The sequence below is a fragment of the Talpa europaea genome (assembly GCF_964194135.1).
Source record: "Talpa europaea genome assembly, chromosome: 11".
NCBI lineage: Eukaryota > Metazoa > Chordata > Mammalia > Eulipotyphla > Talpidae > Talpa > Talpa europaea.
The window spans coordinates 20,226,131-20,251,050 of NC_140078.1; the positions used below are offsets into that span (position 1 = coordinate 20,226,131).

The following is a 24,920-nucleotide window of genomic DNA, read 5'->3' on the forward strand; positions in this document are numbered from 1 at the left end:
GAGCTAAAAGTTTGAGGATGAACAGGACAAAGGAAAGAACTAAGATCTTGACAAAATACCACAGGCTGAGGAAGGCAAAATGAACACGCACACCTAGCTGGGCGAGGGCTCCAGGCTGGGCCATGGCACCTCGTGTCAGGAGGAACAAATCTTCCCACACACAGACTCAGGGTCTGGCAGCCAGGGCTACACACAAGCCAAAGGTATAAACCTGAAAGGCGACCCCAGCATCTGGAGGCGACACATCACCCTGCCAGGGATGACCTGCCTAACATGCTCCCGAACATTTCCTCACTGCTCCCACTCCCAGAACAACAGAGAGGCAATCCCAGGAGATGGGCCTGTAGGTTGCCCAGACCCCAGGAGCCAGGCCTGAATGGCCAAAGCAGGATCAGCCCAGGATCTACAGGACCTTCGGCACAAGGTGGTGGATGGCTCTGATCCCCTGTGGTGCAGAAGTCACAGCCCATGGAATGTTCCAGACCCAGCGAGGAAGGGTAAAGAAGGGGCTACCAGAGTCTGTTTTGGATGCACAAGGCAGGGGCTGGTCCTTGGTATTAGCCACCGGGTATGAGGGTAGGGAGCTCTGGCTCCGACCTGGTAGGAATCTAACTCCTATCACAGGCCAACTTCTGACCAAAACAGACTAAAAGTAGTAGGTTAGGATGTCAAGATTGAGATGACTCTAAAATGTGGCTTCTGATTCCAGCTCATTACATTTACTCATCAATAAATAGTCACTGAATATTCTTCTTGGTGCTGCGGATATAGTCATGAACAAGATAAACCTGCAGGCTGCCCTAATGGAACCCACAGTCTATGGAGACGGTGCGATAAACAAGAGCAACAATAAATACACCACTTTGGAGCTTGTAACTTCCAAGCTTCAACCTCTTAATTTGTATCATGAGTTGATAATAAGTGTCTCTCTCAAAGGATTATTATGAGGATTAAGTGAAGTCCTTTATCCTAATAAAAGGAGAACATATACACTGAAAACCCTAAAGACTGCACTAAATAACTACGAGAAACAATAAATCCATAAAGTGGCAGGCTACAAAATCAATATATAAAAATCTGTTGTGTTTCTAAATGCAAATGACAAATGAGAGAAAGAAACAATCCCATTTATAATCATCAAAAAGAACTAAGTGCCTAGGAATAAACAAAGGGGTGAAAGACCTACACACAACTATAAGACATTTTTAAAAGAAATAGAACACATACAGAAATGGAAAGCTATTCCTTGTTTGTGGACTGGAAAAATTAATGCTGGTAAAATGGCCCTCTTACCAAAGCAATATATAGATCCAATGCAATCCCTATCAAAATTCCACATGCACTCTTTAAGTACTGGAGCAAACATTACTAAAAATTTATGTGGAACCACAAGAGATCCTGAGCAGTCAAAGCAATCCTGAGAAAAAAGCAATTCTACAAAGCAATCTAATCAAAACATGGTACTGGAATAAAAGTAGACAGATAAGTGGAATAGAACTGAAGAATCCAGGGCCTCCATGGTGGCGCAGGGGTTAAGTCTCAGCACTATGAAGCTATGCGCAGCCATTACAGCACAAGTTCCATGCCCGGCCAGGAAGGTGACCCACATGGCGCAGCAGACCTCTTCTGTCTTTCCCCCTGTTCCCTTCAGCCGTGTATTTCAGTCAGTCTGCCTGTTCTGCTCCCCACTTTGTCTCTGGTAAATCCTCTCACCCCCTGCACCTCCAGTCTATACTCCAGCTCTTGTATGCATAACAGAATAAATATTTAGGAAAAAATAATTGAAGAGTACAGAAATAAACCCATGCATTCCCCCCCCCCCCCAGTTAATTTACAACAAAGGAACCAAGAGCATACAATGCAGAAAGTCTCTTCAACAAATGGTATTGGGAAAAGTGGACAGTCTCAGGTGAAAGAATGAAAGAAGACCACTACCGCACATCACACACACAAAGTAACTTAAATGGATTAAAGACTTGGATATACAACCTGAAACCATAAAATATATTAAAAACAAAACCAAAACAGGCCCCGCAACATTGGCTTTAGAGACGTCTTTGGGGACTTACTCAAATGGCAAGGGAAACAAAAGCAAACAGACAGATGGGACTACATCAAACTAAAAAGCTTCTGAACAGCAAAAGAAACTATCATCAAAATGAAAACACACCCCACTGAATGGGAGAAAATATTTGCACGTGATACATCAAACAAGGGATTTATAGCCAAGCAATATAAAGAACTTGTACAACTCAGTAACAAAAACAAAAAAAATGGGTAAAAGATCTGAGCAAACATTTGTCCAAAGACGATGTACAGATGGCCACTGGGCACATGGACAAGGGCTCATCACCTGTTATTAGGGAAATGCAAATCAAAACCACAGTGAGACACGATCTCACACCTTTAGGAAAGGCCTATAAGACCAGAAACAAGAAGTTCTGGCCAGGGTGTGGAGTTTTGGCCCTGTGTATTGTCGATGGGGATGTAACTTGATACAGCCTCCATAGAAAATGGCTTGGAGATGCCTCAAAAAATTAAAAATAGATCTACCATATGATCCAGCAACTCCACCTCTAGGTAGCTATCTGAAGAATATAAAAAAATTCAAAAAGATGCATGCACTCCTATATTCACTACAGCCCTGCTTACAATAGCCAAGTGATGAAAACAACCTAAGTGCCCATTTGTGGACGAGCAGATAAAAAAAGACGTGTGTATAAGGACAGTGTAATACTACTCAGCAGCTATAAAGATGGATGGATTCTTGCCATTTGTGACAACATGGAAGGAACTTGAGGGAATTATGCTAAGCAAAGTAAGTCAGGAGAAGAAACACAAATGCTGGATTATTTCACTAGTAGGTGAAGAAACAAAACAAAGGAACAGAGAAAACAAAACCCAAACAAACCCTTGGATTCTGACTGTAGAGCTACAGAGGTTACAAGTTGGGGAGAGGGAGCAGGGAGGGCCCGATGGACTGTGGTGGGGGCTACTGGTGCTTTGCTGGTGGGCACGTTGTGATAACCTACATGTGAGAGATAACGGATCTGTGTGATGCTTCCTCAAATACAGTATTGCAAGTCAACATTAGCTCAATTTAAAAAACAAAAGCCAAGGGCCTCCCCTGGTGATGCAGCAGTAAAGCTGCCCACAGCCTCCGCAGCACTGGTTCGATCCCCGGCCACTGGCGAGGGTCCCACATGGTGCAGCAGACCTCTCCTGCCTCACCCGCTGCTGCCCTCAGCAGTGTATTTCGTCAGTCTGCCTGTTCTGCTCTCCCCTCTGGCTCTGGTGAATTCTCTCACCCTCCCGCGCTTCTGACTGTACCCAGTGCTTGTATAAATAAATAAATAAAATCTTAAAAAAAAAATAAAAAAAAACACAACAAAACAAAAGCCAACTAAAAGAGTTGTAAGGACTGATATGTAGAATATAGGGAAACCAAACAAAAGGTCAAGAAAAAGTCAAAGCAGTTCTGTGTGCCACAGAACTGAGGCACACAGAGAGAGGAGGGGGGCAAAACAGAGGAGGGATGAACACAAGGGAATATGGTGATGCTTCATGGCTGACACGGGGGCAGGAGAACTATGGAGACTACAAGGATGTTAAGGAGCAAAAATTAATGTAAAAAATCTTGGTAAATACATTTTTTAATTTTTTAAAAATAGGTATATTTAAAACAAACAAAACAAGCTGTAAGGAGTAGTTATATCCACTGTTGTAAATCCACATGTGCAAGACGTAAACGAAATAAAAAGGAGCTTCCCCTCTCACACAGACAAGGAAAGATCACCAAGATGCCTCATTAAAAGGAAAAGAATCATACTTTCATCATAATGCCAAGTCTCTCTCTCTCTCTCTCTCTCTCTCTCACACACACTCACTCACTCACTCTTTCCCCACCAGCATACAAGTACATGTAAACACACAAGGAAAGGTCCAGAAGGCTGTACAAGCACATGATCAAGATGACGAAAGGGGTCACACGGGCCGGGCCTTAGTGAGTGAGCGCTCTTTAAACATGAGCCACCGCTAATTATAATTTCAGGGAAATATTTCTTTATGTCCCCTGTTTTTTAAGTTGAATTAGGGTGAGTGGAACATTTTATCTTACTCTTTTATAATAGCTAAATTTAAGCACATTCCTTTGTTTATATAACCCCTTGATAACCATATTTCTTCTGCTGGTTACTGACCTTTTCCTTCTAACCTACACAAGAAAAGAGTTTTTAAAAAGAAGGAGGAGGGGTAGTAGTTCTCTCAGTTTTCGGTTCTAAGCGCTGCCCTAGGAGTTTGCTCTGGGAATGTGAAAAGTCTGCCACTGAGCCTATGGCCCATGTCAACATACAGATGATGACACCAGGACCCACACATTGTGTTCAATCCTCTCAACACCTTGGGAGATTGGGGTTATCATCCTCATTCCAGAAAACTGCATCCCAGAGTAGTTCAATCACTTGTTGGAGGTCACACAGTGACGCAGAGGAGGACATCAACCAAACCACCTCAGTTCCTCCTCCTCTCTCAAACACACACACCTCCACCCACCCACCCACCCTGTGGATGTTTTACTGTTGTCATTTCCTGATTACTGACTCTGAGGCATAATTATAATTAGCAAATGACCCATGCCACAAGCTGAAAAATACTTAATGGCCTCAGGGGAAAAGAGGGGCAGGTCTAAGTCACTAGTTTACCTGCTGGTGTAACTAATAATCCACCAGTAATTGTTCCTATTAATAGGGTATGACAGTGACCATTCAAATAAAATAGAGCAAAAAAATCTGTAAGCCAAGAATTCTCTCTACTTAGCTCAGTAATTAGCGATGATGGGCCAAACTGTGGACACCTGCTGAAAATCCATAGGCACCGGTTCCCAAGATACCTCTGAGCTCCCCTCCCAGAAGGAAGAACGGGGACCAGGTGAGGATAAGGTATTAAGGAGAAGGCTTTCCCTGGTCACACCCCCTAGGTGCCCCCAGCAGTTACTCTCAGATATTTTGGCATTAAACACACGATGTCCATTCTTTACACCAATATTTGTTCAACGACTGCTCTGTGCCAAGCACAAATCTGGGAGTTGGGGACCTGGGGTGGGTAGGACAGGCAGACCCTGACTTCAAGAAGCTCAAAGGCTAGTCCGGGAGGCAGAGAGAGAAGTAAGATACAAACTGAGTTAAGTTCTATGAACCTAACCCAGGCCTTCCCTGAGGTTCCCCTGCTCCACTTAGGGGGCTGGGACAGTGGGGCAGGGGAACCTCAGGGAAGGCCTCGTGAAGAAAGTGACATGTCACTCTTACTAAAATCCCAAAGGTCTCTTTGCTCTGAGTCTCCCAACAGATCTGAGGAGACCCCTCATGAGTGCACTCTTGCACCTCAGTCAGAGCTCCTGGACAGTGATGGAATTTGAGTGACCACCTTGGTGAGTTAGTGCCCCATGAGCATCTCTTTAGTGATCCGGCAGCACAGCCAAAGAGCCCAAAGCCTTGAGTCCCAGGAAGCAGCAACCCAGCAGAGTTGTCTCTGGCTCAGAGCCACAGAGCTCACCCCAAGGAGGCCCATCACACTGCCTTGCTGGGAGCCTGGATGCCAGAGCAAACTGCCAGCTTAGGGGCATGGCACCACTGCTGAGAGGTCTGGCAGTCGCTATGACCTGTCTGAAGGGCAACTCAGCAATAACTGCCAGAATGTGCAGTGCATGTGCCCTCTGACCCAGCAAATCCTACCACCTGAAATCTATCCCAGAAAATACTGGCATGTGGAGGAATGTGCAAGGCTACAGTAGCTAAACAACCAGAAGGAACTTCAATGTCCACCAGTAGGGGCCTACCTAGCCAAATAAATCACAGTATATCCTAACCATGGGAGAGCATGGAGCCATTAAAAAATGATCTCAAGAAGAGATCATTAAGTGAAAAAAAAGTAAGTCCAAGAACAGTATTTGGAGTATGATGCCATTTCTTTACATAAACAAAAAAAGCTCTTTGTTTGTGCATCATGTCCTTGGAGCTGCCTGTAATACACAGAGAAAGTCTGCAAAGACACAGAGAAATGGCCCCACTCATCACGCCTGCACTGGGGTGGGGACGGATGCGGGCCCAGAGGGACTTTCATTTCATGTAAGTTACGTTTAAGTATTACTTATACTTTTTAAGTATAAGTTCACTTACACTTTTTAAAATACATTTTAAAAAGAGATTTTAAAAAAGTTAAAACACAAAGCCTAAAGGCACAGTCTGGTTTTTCTCTGTAAGTTCAGCCACTAACACAGTCCAATGGTGTGGCCTTTGGTTCCCACCCCCAGGCTCCTTTCCCCAACAATTCAGCTTCTCTAGCCTTCGGTGGCACCCAACTACCTTCAAACTTCTCCTGTGCCATTTTCAGAGACCCTTGTCTCTGAGCCACAAGGAAAAAGACATTATCTGGCAAGTTCCATGGATGCTTCATAATCACTGCAACTATAGTCCTGACCCACGCCTGACACTTATGACCAAACAGCTGTAAACTATTTCAGGTCAGCGTGCTGACCTCCCCAAAGGTCCAGAGCCCTCCCATACTAGTCATCACTTTCAAAGGAAAAGGGGATTTCAGTAAAACAGAAGAGCTAGAAGAACTTTTGAGATTCTAAGTTGGATCCTGCAGACTTCTGTCTGCATGTGCCATAGGCAGGAGGTGCCGAGCACCCAGCAACAATAACCTCTGTGTCGGGCCTCCCCTGGTGGTGCAGTGGTTGAGCGCTGGACTGCGAAGCTGCCCGCAGCCTCTGCAGCACCGGTTCGATCCCCAGCTGCCGGCGAGGGTCCCACATGGCGCGACAGACCTCTCCTGCCGCGCCCACTGCTCCCCTCAGCAGTATGTTTCGTCAGTCTGCCTGTACTGTTCCCCGCTCTGGCTCTGGTGAATTCTCTCACCCTCCCGCGCTTCTGACTATACCCAGTGCTTGTATAAATAAATAAATAAATCTTAAAAAAAAAAAGAAAAGAAAAGAAAAATAATAACCTCTGTGAAGGCAGAACGGGCCCTCTGGGCTGGTCCCACCAGGCTACGTGGGCCTCCATCTCTGTTACTGCTGTTCACAAACCAAGATAAATAGCTGGGCCAGACATTAATAGTCCAGGAGTGTCCACAGAGGAAACACCAGCCCTCTCACTCACTGCAAAAAGCCCTAATGCCTTTCGTTGCCTTCTTGTTCATAATCTCGGAACAAGACTACCCCTGGGACTTATTCACCAGGACGATCAGTCCTTCCAGCTCACCATGCTTCTCATCCAGTCCCGCGTGCACAGGAAATGCCTGGCTGCGCCAATGCCACTGAAATGGTGCATGGCACAACTGATTCTCATAAGGCCTGGACAGCGAGGAAAGAGCTGACCTGAGAGAACACAGGACAGTGGACGAAGGAACTTCAGAGAAGTTTGCTTGGCCACTTGCAACAGAATCTCTGGGAAGTTTATTTAAAAACACAAGTTCCTGATGCTGTTTCCCACATCTATTGAATCAACATCTCTGCAAGGAGGACCAGGGAATCATCTGTTTTTTTTTCCCTTTAGACAACCAAAGCCATGTAACTGCGACAATCACAAAATGACTACAGGATTTAAAACTCACTAATAGGAAATCTGCCTTTGTAACAAGCTCCCCCATGAGTCTCATGCTTGAGAACCCTGCTCTAGTGCACCAAGGAGAGGCTCTGTCCAGGGCAAAGGGAGGTTGGAGTTTCCTGCTGGTATTTTTCATTCTGGGACCCCCACAGCCTCCTCTCCCCATAATCTCAGCTACACAATCTCTTCTCTGGACTCACCCAACAGTGAGACCAAACTATGTTTTACCTCCTGCCTTTGCTCCTGCTGGTCTGGAGTCTGAGAAGCTCCTTGTCCCTGCTCCTACTACCTTTCCCACTCTCAAGAGGCACCCATCTTAGACTCCAGAAGCCAAGGCACTGTTACAGAGAGGGTAGCCTCAGAAATTGATCCTTCCCTGAATTTAGTTATTGGTCCCTCTGATGAAAATGGGCAAGAGAAAACCTCTGGCCCCTTAGTTCCCATTTGTAAAATAGAGATAACACCATCTCATTGGCTTGGTGTGAGAACTCAGAGGCCATGGCTCAGTGTGGTGCCTATAAATATTAGCCAGACTCAGTTTTCCTTGGCTCTTACTTTCCTATCTTCTCTACCAGACCATGGGCTTCTAGAGGGGAGGAACTGTCCCCTCATCCAGGTTGACATCTCTCGCTTGCAGAGCTTAGGGCCTAGATCAAATGTCTGAGGCTATAAAATGAATCCCTGTCCCCTCAATTTCCATGACTCTTACCTGCCCAACATTGAAGGTCAGTGTGATGGCATAAAAGAAATTAGAGTTGGCACTTCCTGCATAAATCCAGAGATGCCACAGGACAGGGAAGAGCAGGGAGCAGACGATAATGATGCAAGTGAGGACAAAGATGTTTCGCAGGACTGCAAAGACAGACAATCACAGTTAGTGCGAGAGATTCTCTTTGGGACCCTTTCCTTGCTGTGATGGTGCCACAGGATGGAAAGGCCCAGGGAGAGCATGGTGCTGCTTCAAAGTAGAACCCCCTCCTCACTCAGAGGCACCCGACTGCCAAGAGGCAAACCTCCGACCCTTGAGTCAATGTTCCCCACGGCCAAAGCTGGCGGCAGGTCCTAGATTTGCACTCTGTATCTCCCTCTGTAGGCCTGGCTGGCTGAAGATCAGCTATGGTTGGCAATGGAGTGAATTCTCTGGGTGCAGCAACGAGATATTTCAGCAAGACACTGCGTCTATACCTCATCTCAGAGGGTCCCAGAGTAATTCCTCCCCTCTCCCAAGCAGGGTGCTGTCTGACCACATCAGATCATGGCTGGGAATAGCAGCATGAGCTTGTGGAGCTTAGTGCCCCACAGTAAGTTCCTATGGTGCCACAGGCCCAGGTCTTGGGAAGACATTTTCTATCCACCTTAATTCATGTCTTAGTTCCCCCCTGCCTTGCTCCTCAAATGTCCCCCACTCTTCCTTAAATGATTACACAATCTCTTCCTGACACCCTCTCTCTCTGACATTACCCCTCCACCCCCCACGCCCCATGCTCCCTAAGGCCCAGGGATGACCTTGACAGTGGTCCATGGGCAAGCCGGAGCTGATGGAGGGGAAGGCAGCATGACTGTAAAGCACAGGCTTGGCCTCGAGAGACCTTGGTTAAAATTCCTGCTCTGCCAGCACGTTTCTCTAAGTCTTGGTATCCCCATCTCTAAAATAGCATGAAAATGCCTACTTCATATGTATATGAATTAAGATATTTGAAAACCCGGCACAGATGTATTACTGCAGGTACTGGTTTTCCTTCTATTGCTGCTGTCATAAAACTTACTACAAAACTTAGTGGCTTAAACAATATATCTTACAGCTCTGAAGGTCAGAAGTCCAAAATGGGTCTCACAGGCTAAAATCAAAGTATCTGCAGGGCTGCATTTCCTCTGGAGGTTCTAGAGGAGAATCAATTTGTTTGCTTTTGCAGCTTGTTGAGGCTGCCTGCGTTCTTGGCGTGTGATCCCTTCCTCCTTCAACCAGCAGATTAAGTTCTCACATAGTATCACTCTGACCTCCTCTTTTGCTTCCCTCTCTCACCTTTTGTTTGGAAATAGACTTACGTTTTAGAGCACTTTTAGGTTCACAGCGAAACTGAATAGAAGATAGAGATTTCTTATACACGCTCTGCTTCCTGTTCCGCCCTGCTTCCTCTTCCGTGTCTAGGGATTCTAGGGATTATACTGGCCCTTCTGGCTAATCGGGGCCAATCTCCGCAGCTGAAGGTCCTCAACTTAGAGGTCATTTGCAAAATGAAATCACGTGAGGAGCCCAATCCAGACTAAGAGTTGCCACGGATGGGGCCCAGGCATCCATATTAGTTTCTAAAAGCTTCCCCAGTGACTCCAATATACAGCCAGGGTTGCGAAACATTGAATTACAGACCCTTATCAAATAAGAGGCCCCTACCAGTCCACAACAGAGGATTCACTGGTCAGAGTCAGAGTGAGAACAGTAAGGACAAAGTAAACCTGAATACTTGCAACTTAAGGTTCCTTCTTTATTGAGAAATAAGAGCTGTCTTTTTGTTGCTGGTTGTTGTGAAGTTTTTTTGTTTTTTTGTTTTTTTTTTTTTTTATGAAATGTGGATGAATGACTGATAGCTGGCTGTATTGATTCATCAGCAAAATAAAAAGTTGGCAATTCTGTCACCAAAGTTCTGTGAAATGCTAGTGGTATGTGAAACCCCACAATTTGGAAATACTGGTCTGGAAGGCTTGTAAAGCCAGCTTCTTGATCTGAAATTTCCATGGTTCTGGGTTTTCAAAGCTGAGTAGGTAAAGCCCTGACTCAAGCTCCTGGGACCTCTCAGGGAAAGCCTCTGGTACATGCTTCCAGAATAAGAAGTCTGGAAAGAGGGATATTTGCACTGAGAATTATTATTACTGTTATTAATGTTGTTACTATTAAACATTTCCTAGCCTCAAGAGCAGAAATCTATTTACCATTCCTCCACTCCAACATCACTAGTTACATATCTCCATGGGTCTTTCTGATCCCCTGGAAATTATTATATTATTTTAACTGAGTAACACTGGTTTACCATGTTGTTTGTGTTTTAGAGGTCGCTCCTTCCTGGTGCTGTTATCACGCCTCATCCACCACCCACAGACCGCTACCATAATCCGCTGTGCTCTCTCCTCTCTTCCCCAGTCCCTAGAAATTATTTTGCTGAAAAGAATATACACTATTCTTAAAATAAAACTGGGGCCTGACAGCCCAGGTGGGTTTTTGTTCCATGCCTTTAGCCACACCGGATTTCAGACAGGGTGACAAAAAGGTGACCAAAGTGCATAGTAACCGAGCGAGGCTCACAGGCAGTTCCTGGGTACAATGACAAAGAGTTGCAAAGATACACTCTCATGTGCCTGGAGGAATGGTCACCAGCAATCTGTTGGCTTCTGGTCTGTGGTGACCTTTGCAGGAGCAGGGAGTTGCTGCTCACTCTTGCTGGCTGACGGGCCAGAGGATTAAGGCTCTTTGCCAGAGCAAATGGAGCTGGGGACCCAGGGCACAGGACAGCTTGTTCCAGGCACCAGGAGGTGTCAGAGATGTCGGAGTCTAATGAGATGAAAGGGTTCGCCCTCATCAGACTTACTAGGTCAGACGGAATCAGATTCCCCACTACACTCACTTGGTGGCTTATCTAATCTTTGGCTCCACTACTGACACTTCAGGCGAGTGACTCTCCCTCTCTTAGCCACAGGTATTCAGAAATAAAATTCCACTTGAAAAGCCCTGTCCATAAGGAGGGGCACAGAGGGGTCTTAGGGACTTCAAAGGTCGTGGTGATGTTCCCATTTCTTAAACTAGGTGCTAGGTTAATGGGAATTTATTGTGTTATTCTTTCACGGTATTGTTTTCTTTCTATACACTGGCTAGTAAAACAAAATGAAAACACACACACACATACACACATGTCTCTCTCTCTCTCTCTCTCTCTCTCTCTCTCTCTCTCTCTCGCCCTTTGGTAATTGGTTTTCAGCTCAACCACTGCAGGCTGGCACTGGCTCTACCAGCAGGCTGCTCCCTAACACCACACTTGTGTGTCTGTATGACTCATCCTGGCCCCAAGCACCACAGAGTCCCAGTATTTGGGGCCAACACGCAGGGAAGGGCCCACATGCCTCTTTCTCCGCCCACTGAACTGGACAGGAAAACAAAAAGGTGAATGCACCAGTAGGCATGTTCGCACTGGTAACTAATATTTAAACTGAATTTTTAACCACATAAAAGTCTGAACACATTCATACTTAAAGACTTTCCAAAGTCTCCACTCGTAGGTCCAAAGAACCAGGAATGAAGACACTCCTGGCTGAATATAAAGATTCAGTTATCAAACTCCAAACGGCTACTGCAAGTGCAAATATTCTCTGTTACAGGAGTTGGGTGTCCAAAGGTGGCAGCCAGCGCTGGCCGCAGGACCTTCAGACAAGCTGATCTTGCTCAGTAAAACCAGCAACAGCATCAATTAGATCACCCAAGTTTCTGGAAACCTCATCCTTATTTTCTGTTTCTCATCACCCCAGAGGGCATAAAATAGCTCATTTCAAGTTTTGGAAACTATGTTTATTCCAATGACTTGAATGACTCTGGCTACCAAGCCTGAAGCTTTGATCATGCTGGAGCTCCTACCCACCCCACCACATAATTATCACTGATGATAATAACTGCAGTGCTATTCATATATATTCTTTCTTAAATGATATATATTCTGTACACCTGACAGATGGAAAAATGGGAGGCTCAGAGAGGTTAAATGATTTGCCTAAAAACGCACAACTATAAAAAAATAAAAAAATAAAAAAAATTAAAAAAAAACAAAAAACAAAAACAACACACAACTAATAATCTGAAAGGCAGGTTTCAGACTTAAGTCTGTCTGGCTCCAGATTATTCAGCTATGTGGGATAAAAGGTATTAACTGAGGGAGAGATGCCCTGTGTGGACAGATAGTTAGGGAAAAACAATTTTACTTTTGAGGAGAGGGCCAATATCCCTAAGATCCACCCTGGTGCAAACTGGGGTATATCCACATATTTGGTGGGCTTGTGACTTGTCAGCAATCGCTCTGCTAAGAGGCCTGAGGTTGACTGAATCTCGCTAGACTGGGTGATTCTTGTCTGTGCAATGAGGATGTTGCAGGCAGAGAAGCTACTTCCTCCTTTCAGTCAGGCTGGACTAGTCACGGCCCTACAGGCCATCACCTGCAAGAAGAGCCCTGACTTGGCCCGCCCACCCAGCTGTTTACCTTTGCTCAGAGGCCCACTCTTACAGGTAAATTTCTTTCTGGCAGCTGGTCAGTTTCACTTCCTGGTTGACACCCAGACAGGCCCAAAACAACAACAAAGACTCACTTCCTTTGAAGACTGCCTTCCCCTGGTTCATTCTTGAACCCTGCTGGGCACCCATGTTAGGCAAGGAAAGTTCAACAGCTCCCTTCCCATTTTAGAGAATGAAGCAGTGTTGGGCCATTGACACTGGCTTATTTAGGGAGGCTTGAAATACCCATCCACAACTCACTCATCTGTGAGTTGTTCACATCAGATTTGATCCTGGAGACCAGAGACACAGGCAATGGAGTCATTATGCCTACCAAAGGATGCTCACAAACACTGGAAAGAACCCACATCAGGGGAACACTGGGGGGCCTAGGAATCACACTAGATCCCCCTACACTATCTTCTGAGGGGAGATGGTTTGAACTTAAAGGAGTCTTCAGAGTAGGCAGGAAGTCTAATGTTTATGGTCCTTTGGGTCCAGCACTGGTTCAAAGTTCAAGGTCTCATGCTGCACTAATATAGTAGCCACTAGCCAAATATGGCTTCTTAAATTTAATTTTAATAAAAAATTCAACTTCTCAGCCACTAAAGTGGCAACTCTATTGGACTGTGCAGATACAGAACATTTCCAGGATCACAGAAAGCCCTTTGGGCAGTGCCAGCTAGGGCTCCAGATCTGGATTCTCATCCCAGTGCTTCCCACATACTAATCACTTGACCTTGAACAGACCTTTCAGTTTTCTACCTTTCAGTTTTCTCAAAGGCTGGTGTAGAGATAAAATGAGCTAGTACATGTAATACTCCAAGAACCATATTGGTCAGGTACATAGTAGGTGCTCAATAGTTACTTTTATCATCATCACAAGTGCACAACACCCAGGAGGTAAATACTGAGCCTCATGTTACTGCCTCTCTAGAGTGCTTCTCAGTACAGCAGATGCCTAGTGCATGCCTATCAATCCCTTTTCCCCAGCTGTTTTACCCACGGGCCAGGCAGATAGACATCAGCCACCATGGGGTTAGAGGTGGAGTACTCACATCTGTAGAGATGGTTCCACACGGGGAAGAAAGCCATATACAGGGCCACATCTCCCACCGTCGGGTAGGACTTGAAGATGGAGATGATGGCAATCTGGATAAACATGAAGAAGATAGGGTGCTCCCTGGGGCAGGGCAAGGTAGACAAACAGAAAGAGAAATATCAGTCAGGGACCAGGGCCCACCCCAAGAGACTTTTGACTCCATTCTGAGAACCCAAAAATACTCCCTAGGGAACACAGGCAGGGGCTTGCTCAGCTACCCACAAAATATGAGGCTAAAACCAAATAGAGGAGCAGAAAACTGGGGGGACTCAGAAATGCCCAGAGGTAGCGAGGCGGGTGCAGCAAACACTAGAGAAACAGCCCACAGAGACATTTCCCATCAAGCCCCAGCCTCTACCAGCTCTGGGCCTTCCCCCAGGAGGCACCCAGGAAGAAAACAAATGAAGTCAGCACTCTTTATTACTGGGCTTAAATGACTGCTTGTCAGAATAATTAGGCAGTCTCCCTTGCCAAAGGCCCCTCTGAAGACTGGACTCAGGGCAGAAATGCCTCCTCACTGATGCTTTTTTCACTGACAGCATAGTTACGGGGTCCATAGAACATGAGCTATGATGAGCTCCTTTCCAAAAAAGAGAACTTAAAACTGCATACAGCTTTTTGTTTCTTAAGGGCCTGAACTGGAGTTGTTACCTTTTCCTGAACCTCACTCTGTGCTAAGTTCTATGCTTTTCTTGCTTCATCTCACATGAGTCTCACTATAACTTAACTAGCCCTCACCCACACTTTGCAAATGAGGAAACTGAATTCCAGAGAAGGTAAATGAGTTAGTAAGAAAAGGAGCTGTTTGTCTCCAGAACTCCTAACCACCTCTGATACTGATCCTGTTCTCCTGAGTGGCCAGCACCATCACAGGTCTAGTTAGGGAGAGTGGGGACAGAGCTCAATCTCCAGTGCTCCTCCAAAAACTGACCAAATGCCACAGGGAAGCTAACTGAAAGAGGTCAGATGGACACCACACACCCTCCTTGGCTCCCCCTAAACAACAAGCATGTGGCTCATTCCTGGATGCTCAACTCATGAAGGTTTTCTTCAGAGGTCATTGGCATATTTGTCTTAAAAGCAAAGGTCAGATGACTCAAAAGGTATAAATCTGAGATGTGGAGACAAACATGCACACACCCAAACATGCCACTGCTTTTACATAGCAAAATTTACAAGCAGAAATTTAGCTTGACAGTCACATCATCCCATAGTCTCTAAGAAGGGTTCAGCAGGCTCAATGAAAATCTTCTTAAACACATTCCACATCATTGCCTGGGTGTTTTAGGTAGCTGGGAACAGTGATAATATTTCTATGAAAAGGACAGTAAATGTGTGGTATTAAAAATCAAGGAGACCAAGGCCTCCCCGGTGGCGCAGCGGTTGAGTGCTGGGCTGCAAAGCTGCCCGCAGCCTCTGCAGCGCCGGTTTGATCCCCGGCCACCAGGGTGAGGGTCCCACATGGCGCGCAGACCTCTCCTGCTGCGCCTGCTGCTCCCCTCAGCAGTGTACTTCATCAGTCCACCTGCTCTGCTCTCCGCTCTGACTGGTGAATTCTCTCGCCTTCCCGTGCTACTGACTGTACCCAGTGCTTGTATAAATAAATAAATCTTAAAAAAAAAAAAATATCATGGAGACCAGAGGGTCTCCCTGGTGGTGCATGCGGTTGAGTGCAGAGCTGTGAAGCTGTCCGCAGGCTCTGCAGTGCGGGTTCAATCCTCACTGTCTGCGGAGCAACCCACATGGTGTGGCAGACCTCTCCCTGTCTCGCCCACTGCTCCCCTCAGCAGTGTATTTCCTCAGTCTGCCTGTTCTGCTCCCTGCTCTGTCTCTGGCAAATCCTCTCACACCCCACAATCTGGCCTATACCCTGGTTCTTGTATAAATAAAATAAATCTTTAAAATCATGGAGACCAGAACCTCCTGTGACACTGCCTGGGGCGAGGGTGACCAGAAGGGCCCTGTTCTCACAGAGCTAGCACTGAAAGTAAGCACCGAAGGGATTGCAGAGTTAGTGGTGCTTCATATCCAGGCAGAAGAGGTCAGCAGTGAGGGAGGTCAGGTATCTTCATAGCCTCTGTCCCCATAAGTCTGAGGCTGTAGCTTGGGGGGCTCACACGACAGTGGACCCACTGTCTACCCAGGAGCTAGCTGTGGCTTTTACTCCGTAAACAATAAAAGCTTCTACACAGAGCTAGGAAATGTGCTCCAGGCCTCTGCTTCTCTCAGCTCAGGTGCTACATCTGACCAGAACAAGGGTAGGAAAGGTGAACCACAGACCACTGGAGAGCTTGAGTGGACAAGACTGTCAAGAGTTCTACAGTCTGCCAGAACAAGGAAGGATGGTTTTCTGTCAGATTCCAGGCTGAGGCTGTGTCATGAGAAGGCATCATCAGCTCTGAGTTTTTATGTAATGAGAACCAATGGTGAACTGGCCATGGAGAATGGCAGGAAAGTTAGAGGTAGAACTCAAGCTCTTGAAATCTAACTCTCTCTCTTACAGATTTTCTAGACAATCTAAGCATAACTGTCAGTGCTTGTTGGCATGTTTTCCCTTCTGTGATTACCTAGGATAGCAGAATCATTTCTAGAGGTTACTACCAGTGACCTCTCTCAGAAGTCTGTCATGGTAGAGGCTTGAGCATAGATTCTGGAGCTAGACAAGCCTGGGTCTGAATCCCAGTTTGTGCTTACTAGCTATGTGACTCTGGGAAAATTGTTCCAATTCTCTGGGCATCAGTGTCCTCAACTATAAAGTGGGAGTCACGATAATAAAATAATGCCTTCCTCCAATAGCTGCTGGGCGGGTTCAGTATAATTACAATTCAGAGAGTCTAGAAAGCTAGGAGGGAGCAGGGCTCAACAAATGCTGGCTCTCTTACACTGCAGAAGGGGGCTCCCTAGGAAACCCTTTTGAGGGGAACTGATCAAAAGATTAATTACAGCTACAAGTGACCCAACCATCATATCTTGGAGCCCCTCAGATAATCTGGCAGTGGGCCACTCATAGAAGACATCAAACAAGATCCACTTTTCCTAAAGACACTCGCCCATGTTACACCCTTGCTCTAGTGCAAAACAGTGAGTCAGCTCAGCAGCAGCCAACTTTGGGGTTAAATACCCCAAAGTGAGGAGACCACAGGAAATATCAGGGCTTAAAGCACCCTCTCTGAAGTCTGCATCGGTGTGTGACTATTGCTGGCAAAGGACACTGGCACCGAGGCAAAGATGGCAGAAGCTCCCAGTGTGAAGACCACCTGTAAGGCTCCCGGGCGGCAGGGAACACTCAGATGGCTCTGTGGATGAAGAAGCAGCAAGTCGAACCACTTACTTCAGCTTTATGGCTAAGGGGATGGTGTAGAAGAAGACGTTGATCTGAAACACGCATACAAAGAAGAGGCTGAAGTGCTCAAACATCTCTGCAAAGAAGTACCAGAAAAGACCAATGTTTGGAGTGAGATCGGGAACAGAAAGTCTGGAATGAAGAAAACAAAAGGAGAGAAAAAAGAAAGCAAAGTTATAAATGATCTCCTTTGGCCTGGTTTTCTCCTGAAGACTTTGGTCACTGCTTGGCAGCCAAGGATCTTTGTCCTTACAGAGATGAGGGGCTCTCCAGGTACAATGAATACAGGTAATGAACAAAAAAAGGAGGGGGCAGAGACACAGAGACTAATAAACTAAAATCGGTAAGAGCTAATCCAAACTCTGGCATGAATCAAAGACCTAAAATAAAGCAGTGATTCATGCTAGAAATCAAAAGTCCAGGCCCTTTTTACCACCCAAATGTAAAACCAGGAGATACTCAGTATTGTAACTAAAGAGGAATGGGTTTTAAATAAACAGTATCTATTTTGGTCATTCTAGAGATTTGCCTACAGGAACAGACTAAAAGGTCCTGCTCCTCCCTGTTCCTGCTCCATTTCCCCAGCAGGAGCCAGAAGACTGAAAGCTTGACACTGCAGAGACCTCTGGGGGCTTGATGAACCATGGGAAGGTCTGGCTAGGATCCCAGACCTCATCTGAGAAACATTTAACTGGGAAACTCTTTGTCCAGCTATATTAGATAAAGATCAGCTGCAATTCTGGTTCTTCTAATAAAACTCACATTATATATTTTATTTTTTAAAATACAGAGTTGAAACTGATGTTATTTCACAATTTTAAAGGGATAACAACTGAAATATGGAGAGGGAGAAATAGTAAAGGCTCTTGGTCAGACTTCACTGATCCAGGCCTCCACACAGGACAAGTTTGCCTCCTGCTGTAACTATATCTCCTTTCCTGTGAACGAAGTAAGGAACACAATTTAGCCCAGCCAGAAATCAGTAAAAGATTTTAACCAGAAAGTACAAAATCTTATCCAAGGGAGAGCATGAAGAGCTGAAAGTTACTAAGTTACTGTTAATCAGGATTTAACACAGCTCTGCAGTCCAGAATCCCCAAGGGGTGTTCTGCGACTCCAGACTCGTGCCCTGCCCTGCCAGAATGCCTATCACTCACTGAGCTGTGAGTTCTTTAAGGCTTGGGCAGCAACATCTCTCTTGGCATACCCACAGAATTCATACATTCCTAAAGGATACTCTTGAATTCCACTAGATTGAAGGAATGTCCTAGACCAGGGATTCTCATGATCAGTAGCATCAACATCACCTGAAAACTTGTTAGAAATACAAATTCTTGGGCCCTATCACAGACTTACATAATCAGAACCTCTGTGGGGAGGGCCCAGCAATCTAGATGTTAACAAGCCTTACAAATGAATCTAATGCACACTAAAATTTGAGGACCACTATTCTAGATATTCCCTATGCTCACTTCTCCCTCTAATTCCATGTGAGCTGTAAGAACCAAACTACATTTCAAAATTTTCTAATGAGGTCATTACTTACATGAAGCCATAGACTGCAGGGATGAAATCCCAGGAGCTGAGAAGGAAGAAGGAGAGGCAAACAATTACCACCAGGCTTCCCACGTACATCATGGCATACTCCCAAGAGAAGATCCAGAAGGCTTTGCTCTTCACTTTCACAGGGATGTACTGCCGCTAGGAGTGAAAGCAAAATGATACATTTAGGGACATCAAGGATAGAGAATGGTTATCAACTTAAGCTTTAAGATAGGGCCTCCCCGGTGTTGAAAATCAAAGGATGGAAAAGATATGCTAGGTAGACACTAACCAAAAGAAAACTAGCTTAAGTTACAATTTTTTTGCCAGACAAAAACCAGATTTTAATGTAAAATGTATTTCAGAGATAAAAATAATCCATGATGATACAAGGTTCAATTCATCAAAAGATTTAATAATTCTAAACTCGTATGTATCTAATAACATAGCCTCAAAATATAAAACAAACATGAACAAAACTGCAAAGGAAAAACACACAAATATATCATCAGTCGATAATTGGTAGAACAGACAAAAAATTAGTAATCAAAAAATTTGATCTCCTAAAACATGATACTTATACAGAACAGCATACCTAATACACGGAAAATTCACATTCTTTTAAAACATTTTTAGGGCACTTCCAAAGACTTACCACCTACCTAAATTATGCCATAAAGCAATGTTTTTTAAAAAAGTTTATTTAGGGCCTCCCCGGTGGCGCAGCGGTTGAGCGCTGGGTTGCGAAGCTGCCCGCAGCCCCTGCAAAGCCGGTTCCACCCCCAGCTGCTCCCCGGCCGGCAGTGGAGGGTCCCACATGGCGCGCAGACCTCTCCTGCCGCCCGCGGCTCCCCTCCCCTTCTGCCTGCTCTGCTCCCCGCTCTGGCTCTGGTGAATTGTCTCACCCTCCCGCGCTTCTGACTGTACCCAGTGCATGTATAAATAAATAAATAAATCTTTTTAAAAAATTTATTTATTTATGCACACAAGAACTGGGGTTCAGGCCAGAAGTGGGGGGGGGGAGTGAGAGGACTCACCAAAGACAAAGTGGGGAGCAGAACAGGCAGACTGACTGAAATACACTGCTGAGGGGAGCAGCAGGCGAAACCTGAGAGGTCTGCTGTGGCATTGGTCAGCTCCCTGGCCTGGGATCAAATTCAGGCAGCAGTGGTTGGCTGGCAATAGCTTGACAGCGTGGACTTTAACCCCTGTGCCACCAGGGAGGCACTAGAATGTTCTAGTTCTTGCTAAGTATTTAAGGTTAATATATCTTGTTGTCTATAACTTCCTTACAAATGAGTCAAAGGGAAAAACACATATATTGACATAGATATAGAAAATGTGGCAAAATGAAAATCTAAATATAGGGTATTTAATATACTACTTTTTCAACTTTTCTGAAAGTATAAAATATAAAATTAGGAAAATAATTCAAAGAGAAATGGAAAATTCGAATGGTACTATAACTATTAAAGAAATCAAATTAGTAATGAAAAAGTTTTCCCATCAAGAAAAGAGCAGGCCCAGCTAGCTTTACAGTAAAGTTCTACGAATATTCAAGAAGCTAATGAATCTAATCTTAGATTAACTCTTTCACAGCAAATACTTTAAGCCTGATACTGAAGCCACTTACCAACACAAGTATAAAAATACTAAATATCTAATATTTCAACAACATGGGAAAAAGATGATAAAGTGGCTTAACCAGATAGTGTATTTAAAAAGTTAATGTTAGTTCAATATAAGGAAAACTATTAATATATGTATCACACGCAACTTAAACATAAAAAATCCTACTTGTATCTTTATACAGAAAATAAAGAAATTTAACCACTCATGATAAAAATAACAAATAATAATTCAGTTTAGTAACAGGATATAATATTAACATATAGATAGCTTTCATATGCACAAATAATAAACACTAGATGACACAAGAGCAGAGAAAATCACATTTATAGTATTAAGTGATATTAAAAGTTAGAATTAAATTTAATAGGAAATGTGTAACAACTTATTCAAGAAAAATTTTTAAGTACTCCTGAAAGACACAAAAATACACTTCAACAAATGAATAGATGTCCCTGTTTATTGTTTAGAATGATCAACATTATAACATGTCAGTTCTTAGAAAAAGAACAAGAAAACCAGGCCTCCCTGGTGGTACAAGGGGTTAAGTTGCAGCACTATGAAGCTATCAGCAGCCACTGCAGCACAAGCTCGATCCCTGGCCAGGGACCTGACCCACAGGGCATAGCAGACCTCTCCTGCCTCACCCACTGCTCCCCTCAGCAGTGTATTTCAGTAGATCTGCCTGTTTTGTTCCCCACTCTGTCTCTGGTGAAGCCTCTCACACACGCTGCCCCACACCAACAAATCTTTAAAAAAAGAACAAAAAACCCAAAAGCAAGTATTAGGAAGAAAATAATTAAAGCAAAAATAAAATGAAATACAAGTCAAAAGTTAAAGCAAAATTAAAGCAAAAATAAATGAAATACAAGTCAAAAGGACAGTATGTATAAAAGATCAATGAAAACAAAACCTAGTTCTTTCTAAAAATAAACAAAATAGTAAACCCTTAGCTAGGCTCACAAAGAAAAATGGAGAAAACTAAAATAATGAAAGAGGAAAACCCATTAATGAACGAGGAGAAATTACACAGCAGAAATCCAGAGGATAATAAGAGAGGTTATTAGGAACATTTATATGCCAAAAAGTTCAACAATCTAGATGAGATGGACAAATCCTTGAATTATGCCAAGACTTAATAAGGAAGAAATAGAAAACTTAAGCCAATTATAAGCAGGGAAACTGAAACAGTACTCAAAATACTATCAAAAAACAAAAGCCAGGGCTTCCCCTGGTGGCGCAGCAGTTGAGCGCTGAGCTGCAAAGCTGCCCGCAGCCTCTGCAGCCTGTTTGATCCCCGGCCACGGGCGAGGGTCCCACATGGCGTGCAGACCTCTCCTGTTGCGCCCGCTGCTCCCCTCAGCAGTGTATTTCGTCAGTCTGCCTGTTCTGTTCCCTGCTCTGGCTCTGGTGAATTCTCTTACCCTCCCGCGCTTCTGACTGTATGCAGTGCTTGTATAAATAAATAAATAAATCTTTAAAAAAAAAAAAAAAAGCCCAGGAACAGATGGGTTTACAAGCACGTTCTACCAAACTTTCAAAAATGAACTAATACTTACTCTGTTTGAATTCTCTCTAAAAATTGAGAAGGGAATACTTCCAAATACATTTAATGAGGCTGATATCACAAATATCAAATATAAAAATCAAATAAAGACAACATAAAAGAAGAAAACTATAGGTCAATCTTTCTAATGAACACAGATGCTAAAATCCTCAATAAAAAATTAGCAAAATGAATCCAATAATGCATCAAAAGGATTATACACTATGACCCAGCGGGATTTATCCTGGACACACAACAGATGGTTCAACATCTGAAAGTCAATAAATGTAATTCACCACATCAACAAAAAGCAAGATAAAAACCATATGAGTATATCAATAGATGCAGAGAAAGCATTTGATAAAGTTCACCATGCATTTATGATGAAAGCCCTTGAAAAACTTGGGATAAAAGGAACATATCTCAACATAAAAAAGCCATATGTGACAAACCCACAGGAAGTATCATTCTTAATGGAGAAAAACTGAAAGCCTTCTCACTAAGATGCAGTACAAGATAAGGATGTCCTCTCTCATCACTGCTATTCAACATAGTACAGGAAGTCCTAGATAGAGCAATTAGGCAAAGGAATCCAAATTGGGAAAGAAGAAGTAAAGCTATCACTGTTTGCAGATCATGTGATAATATATAGAGAGAACCCTAAAAATTTCAGGGAAAAATAAAACAATAAACCAATTTGGTAAAGTAGCAGGTTACAAAATCAATACACAAAAATCAGTTGTCTTTCTATATGCAAACAATCACCTGAAGAGGAAGAAATTAAGAAAACCGTCCCATTTACAATTGTACCAAAAAAAAAAAAAATTAAATACCTGGGAATAAATCTAACAAAGGGGGTGAAGGACCCACATAAGGAAAATTATAAAACACTGTCAAAAGAAATTGAAGACAGAGAAATGGAAAGATAGTAGGAATGGAAAGATCCCTGCTCATGGATTGGAAAAAAATCAATATTATCAAAATGAACATCCTACCAAAAGCAATTTACAGATTCAAAGCAATTCCAGATCAAGGAAGAAAAACATTCTTTTGCAGCAGGACAGATGGAGCTGGAAGAGTTGATGCTAAGCGAAATACTCAGAAGGAAAAAAGATAAATATTGGATGGTTTCACTTATATGTGGAATATTGAGAAACCAAATAAAGGGTCAGACAAAGAAAAACCTTGAAACCTGACCATAAATAAGAGGCATCCATGAAGGGAGGGGATGCAGAGGTGAGAAGAGGGACAAACAAGGGGTGGGGGGAAGGGCTGGGAAGTGGACTGTGGGTGCTTTGGTGGTGGGAGAACTACGGTGACCACACCTGAGTGTGGAAAAATTGACAAAATTCTAATAAAGTCTGTAGTTTAGATAATATTACATAAATGTTAATTTTTGTTATTGATAATTATGCTATGGTTATTTAAGTTTAACATTAGGGGAACATTAGGGGAAGTGAGGTGTTAACATTAGGGGAAGTGAGGTAAGTGATAGAAGAAAAGCCTTCCTATAAACTACTTTTGCAAGTTATTTTTTTAAGTTTAAAATTGACTCAAAATGTAAAGTTTTTAAAAATAGAGAGAAAACTGCTGCCAGATTGGTTAAAAAAATACTTTGCAGATAATTTTAAAAATCAGAGAATTCTACAGTATATGTATGCTGTATGAAAGACAGCACCCTTTGCTTTTAACCTTCATAAAATCAAGCATGCTAATTGTGATGTTAAAAAAGTTTGTAATTATTAAAATTTTTGGCTGCTTATTCTTAGAGAATTGTGTTAAAATCTGATAGCTGGTTTATCATTTTCTCCTAGCTGTGTCAATTTTTGTTTTCTATATTTAAAGGTTGTATTAGTTGAATACAAGTTTGAATTTTCAAAAATAAAGTAAAACCTTTAATCAAACAAAAAACTGAACCTTTAATGAGATACTAATACAAACCCACCAGAATGGCTAATATTAAAAAGACCAATGCCACCAAACATTGGTAAGGAATTATTGTAAACTAGAATCATTTTTTAAAAGATTATTTTTATATATTTATGCATACAAGAACTGGGGTACAGACCAAAGGTGGGGGGGGAGAGGATTCACCAAAGACAGAGTGGGGAACAGAACAGGCAAGTCTACTGAAATACACTGCTGAGGGTGTTATAGGACAGGGAGAGGGGCAGCCCAAAACCCCGCAAACCTGCCTATTCTAAATGGGTTCTGCCATCCGCCGCATCAACAGAAAACATAGGAGACTTTAAGGGGAAGGAACTTTAATAAAACTAGGAAACAATACAGGAAAGGCAAAGAATCTAATTTCTAAATCAAGCACCCAAAGTTACCCATCCCCTCGTGGGTAAAAGTCCATCCAAATGGGATTGGCCCAGAGCAAGGCCCCAAGGCCTGCCACAAGTCTAAAGCATCTTCCAGTGGGGACCCACAGAAAAGGGTCACAAACAACCGGACAAGCCCAGAAGGAAAAGAGCAAAATCAACATCAAGATAAAAGCTGCCATTGTCACCTCCCCATGGGTCTCACCCACATCTGTGTCACCCAGTCTATAACCAAAAGACAAGTGCAGTTTCTTCACGTGTCTCTAGGCTCCATGTGCCTCCTCCAGGTCTCCTGGCTCCATCCTGCTTCCTTCCTCAGTCGCTTCTGCAGCTTCTTCTCTTCCTGCTCAGCTCCACCCTCCCTTGGGTGGGGCAGGGAACCTCCCCCTTTCCTGGGGACCACCCTGTTACAATGGGACAGGATGAGAGTGTGGATGAGATAGGAGAGGTCTGCTGTGCCATATGTGGGTTAGCTCCCTAGCTAGGGATTCAACTCAGGCCTGACAGCGCTGAGACAAATGGTGGGAGTGCTCCCTGTACCACCAGGGAGGCCCAAGACTCTTATTATTGGTTGGTGGGGGTGTA

General features: G+C 43.8%; 1 protein-coding gene across 1 annotated transcript in view; it reads right to left on the reverse strand.

Annotated features, from left to right (window-relative positions):
- The window catches only part of PIGU (phosphatidylinositol glycan anchor biosynthesis class U), a gene marked incomplete at its 3' end in the record, with an annotated part of 93,235 nt that overhangs the window by 6,160 nt on the left and 62,155 nt on the right, over window positions 1-24,920 (reverse strand). Inside the window, exons 8-11 of the mRNA XM_084247656.1 lie at window positions 18,841-18,995; window positions 17,283-17,426; window positions 13,908-14,032; window positions 8,314-8,456 (exon numbers count right to left, since the gene is read on the reverse strand). Of these exons, the coding sequence (XP_084103782.1) occupies window positions 8,314-8,456; window positions 13,908-14,032; window positions 17,283-17,426; window positions 18,841-18,995 (567 nt within the window). The remainder of the gene's footprint in view (window positions 1-8,313; window positions 8,457-13,907; window positions 14,033-17,282; window positions 17,427-18,840; window positions 18,996-24,920) is intronic.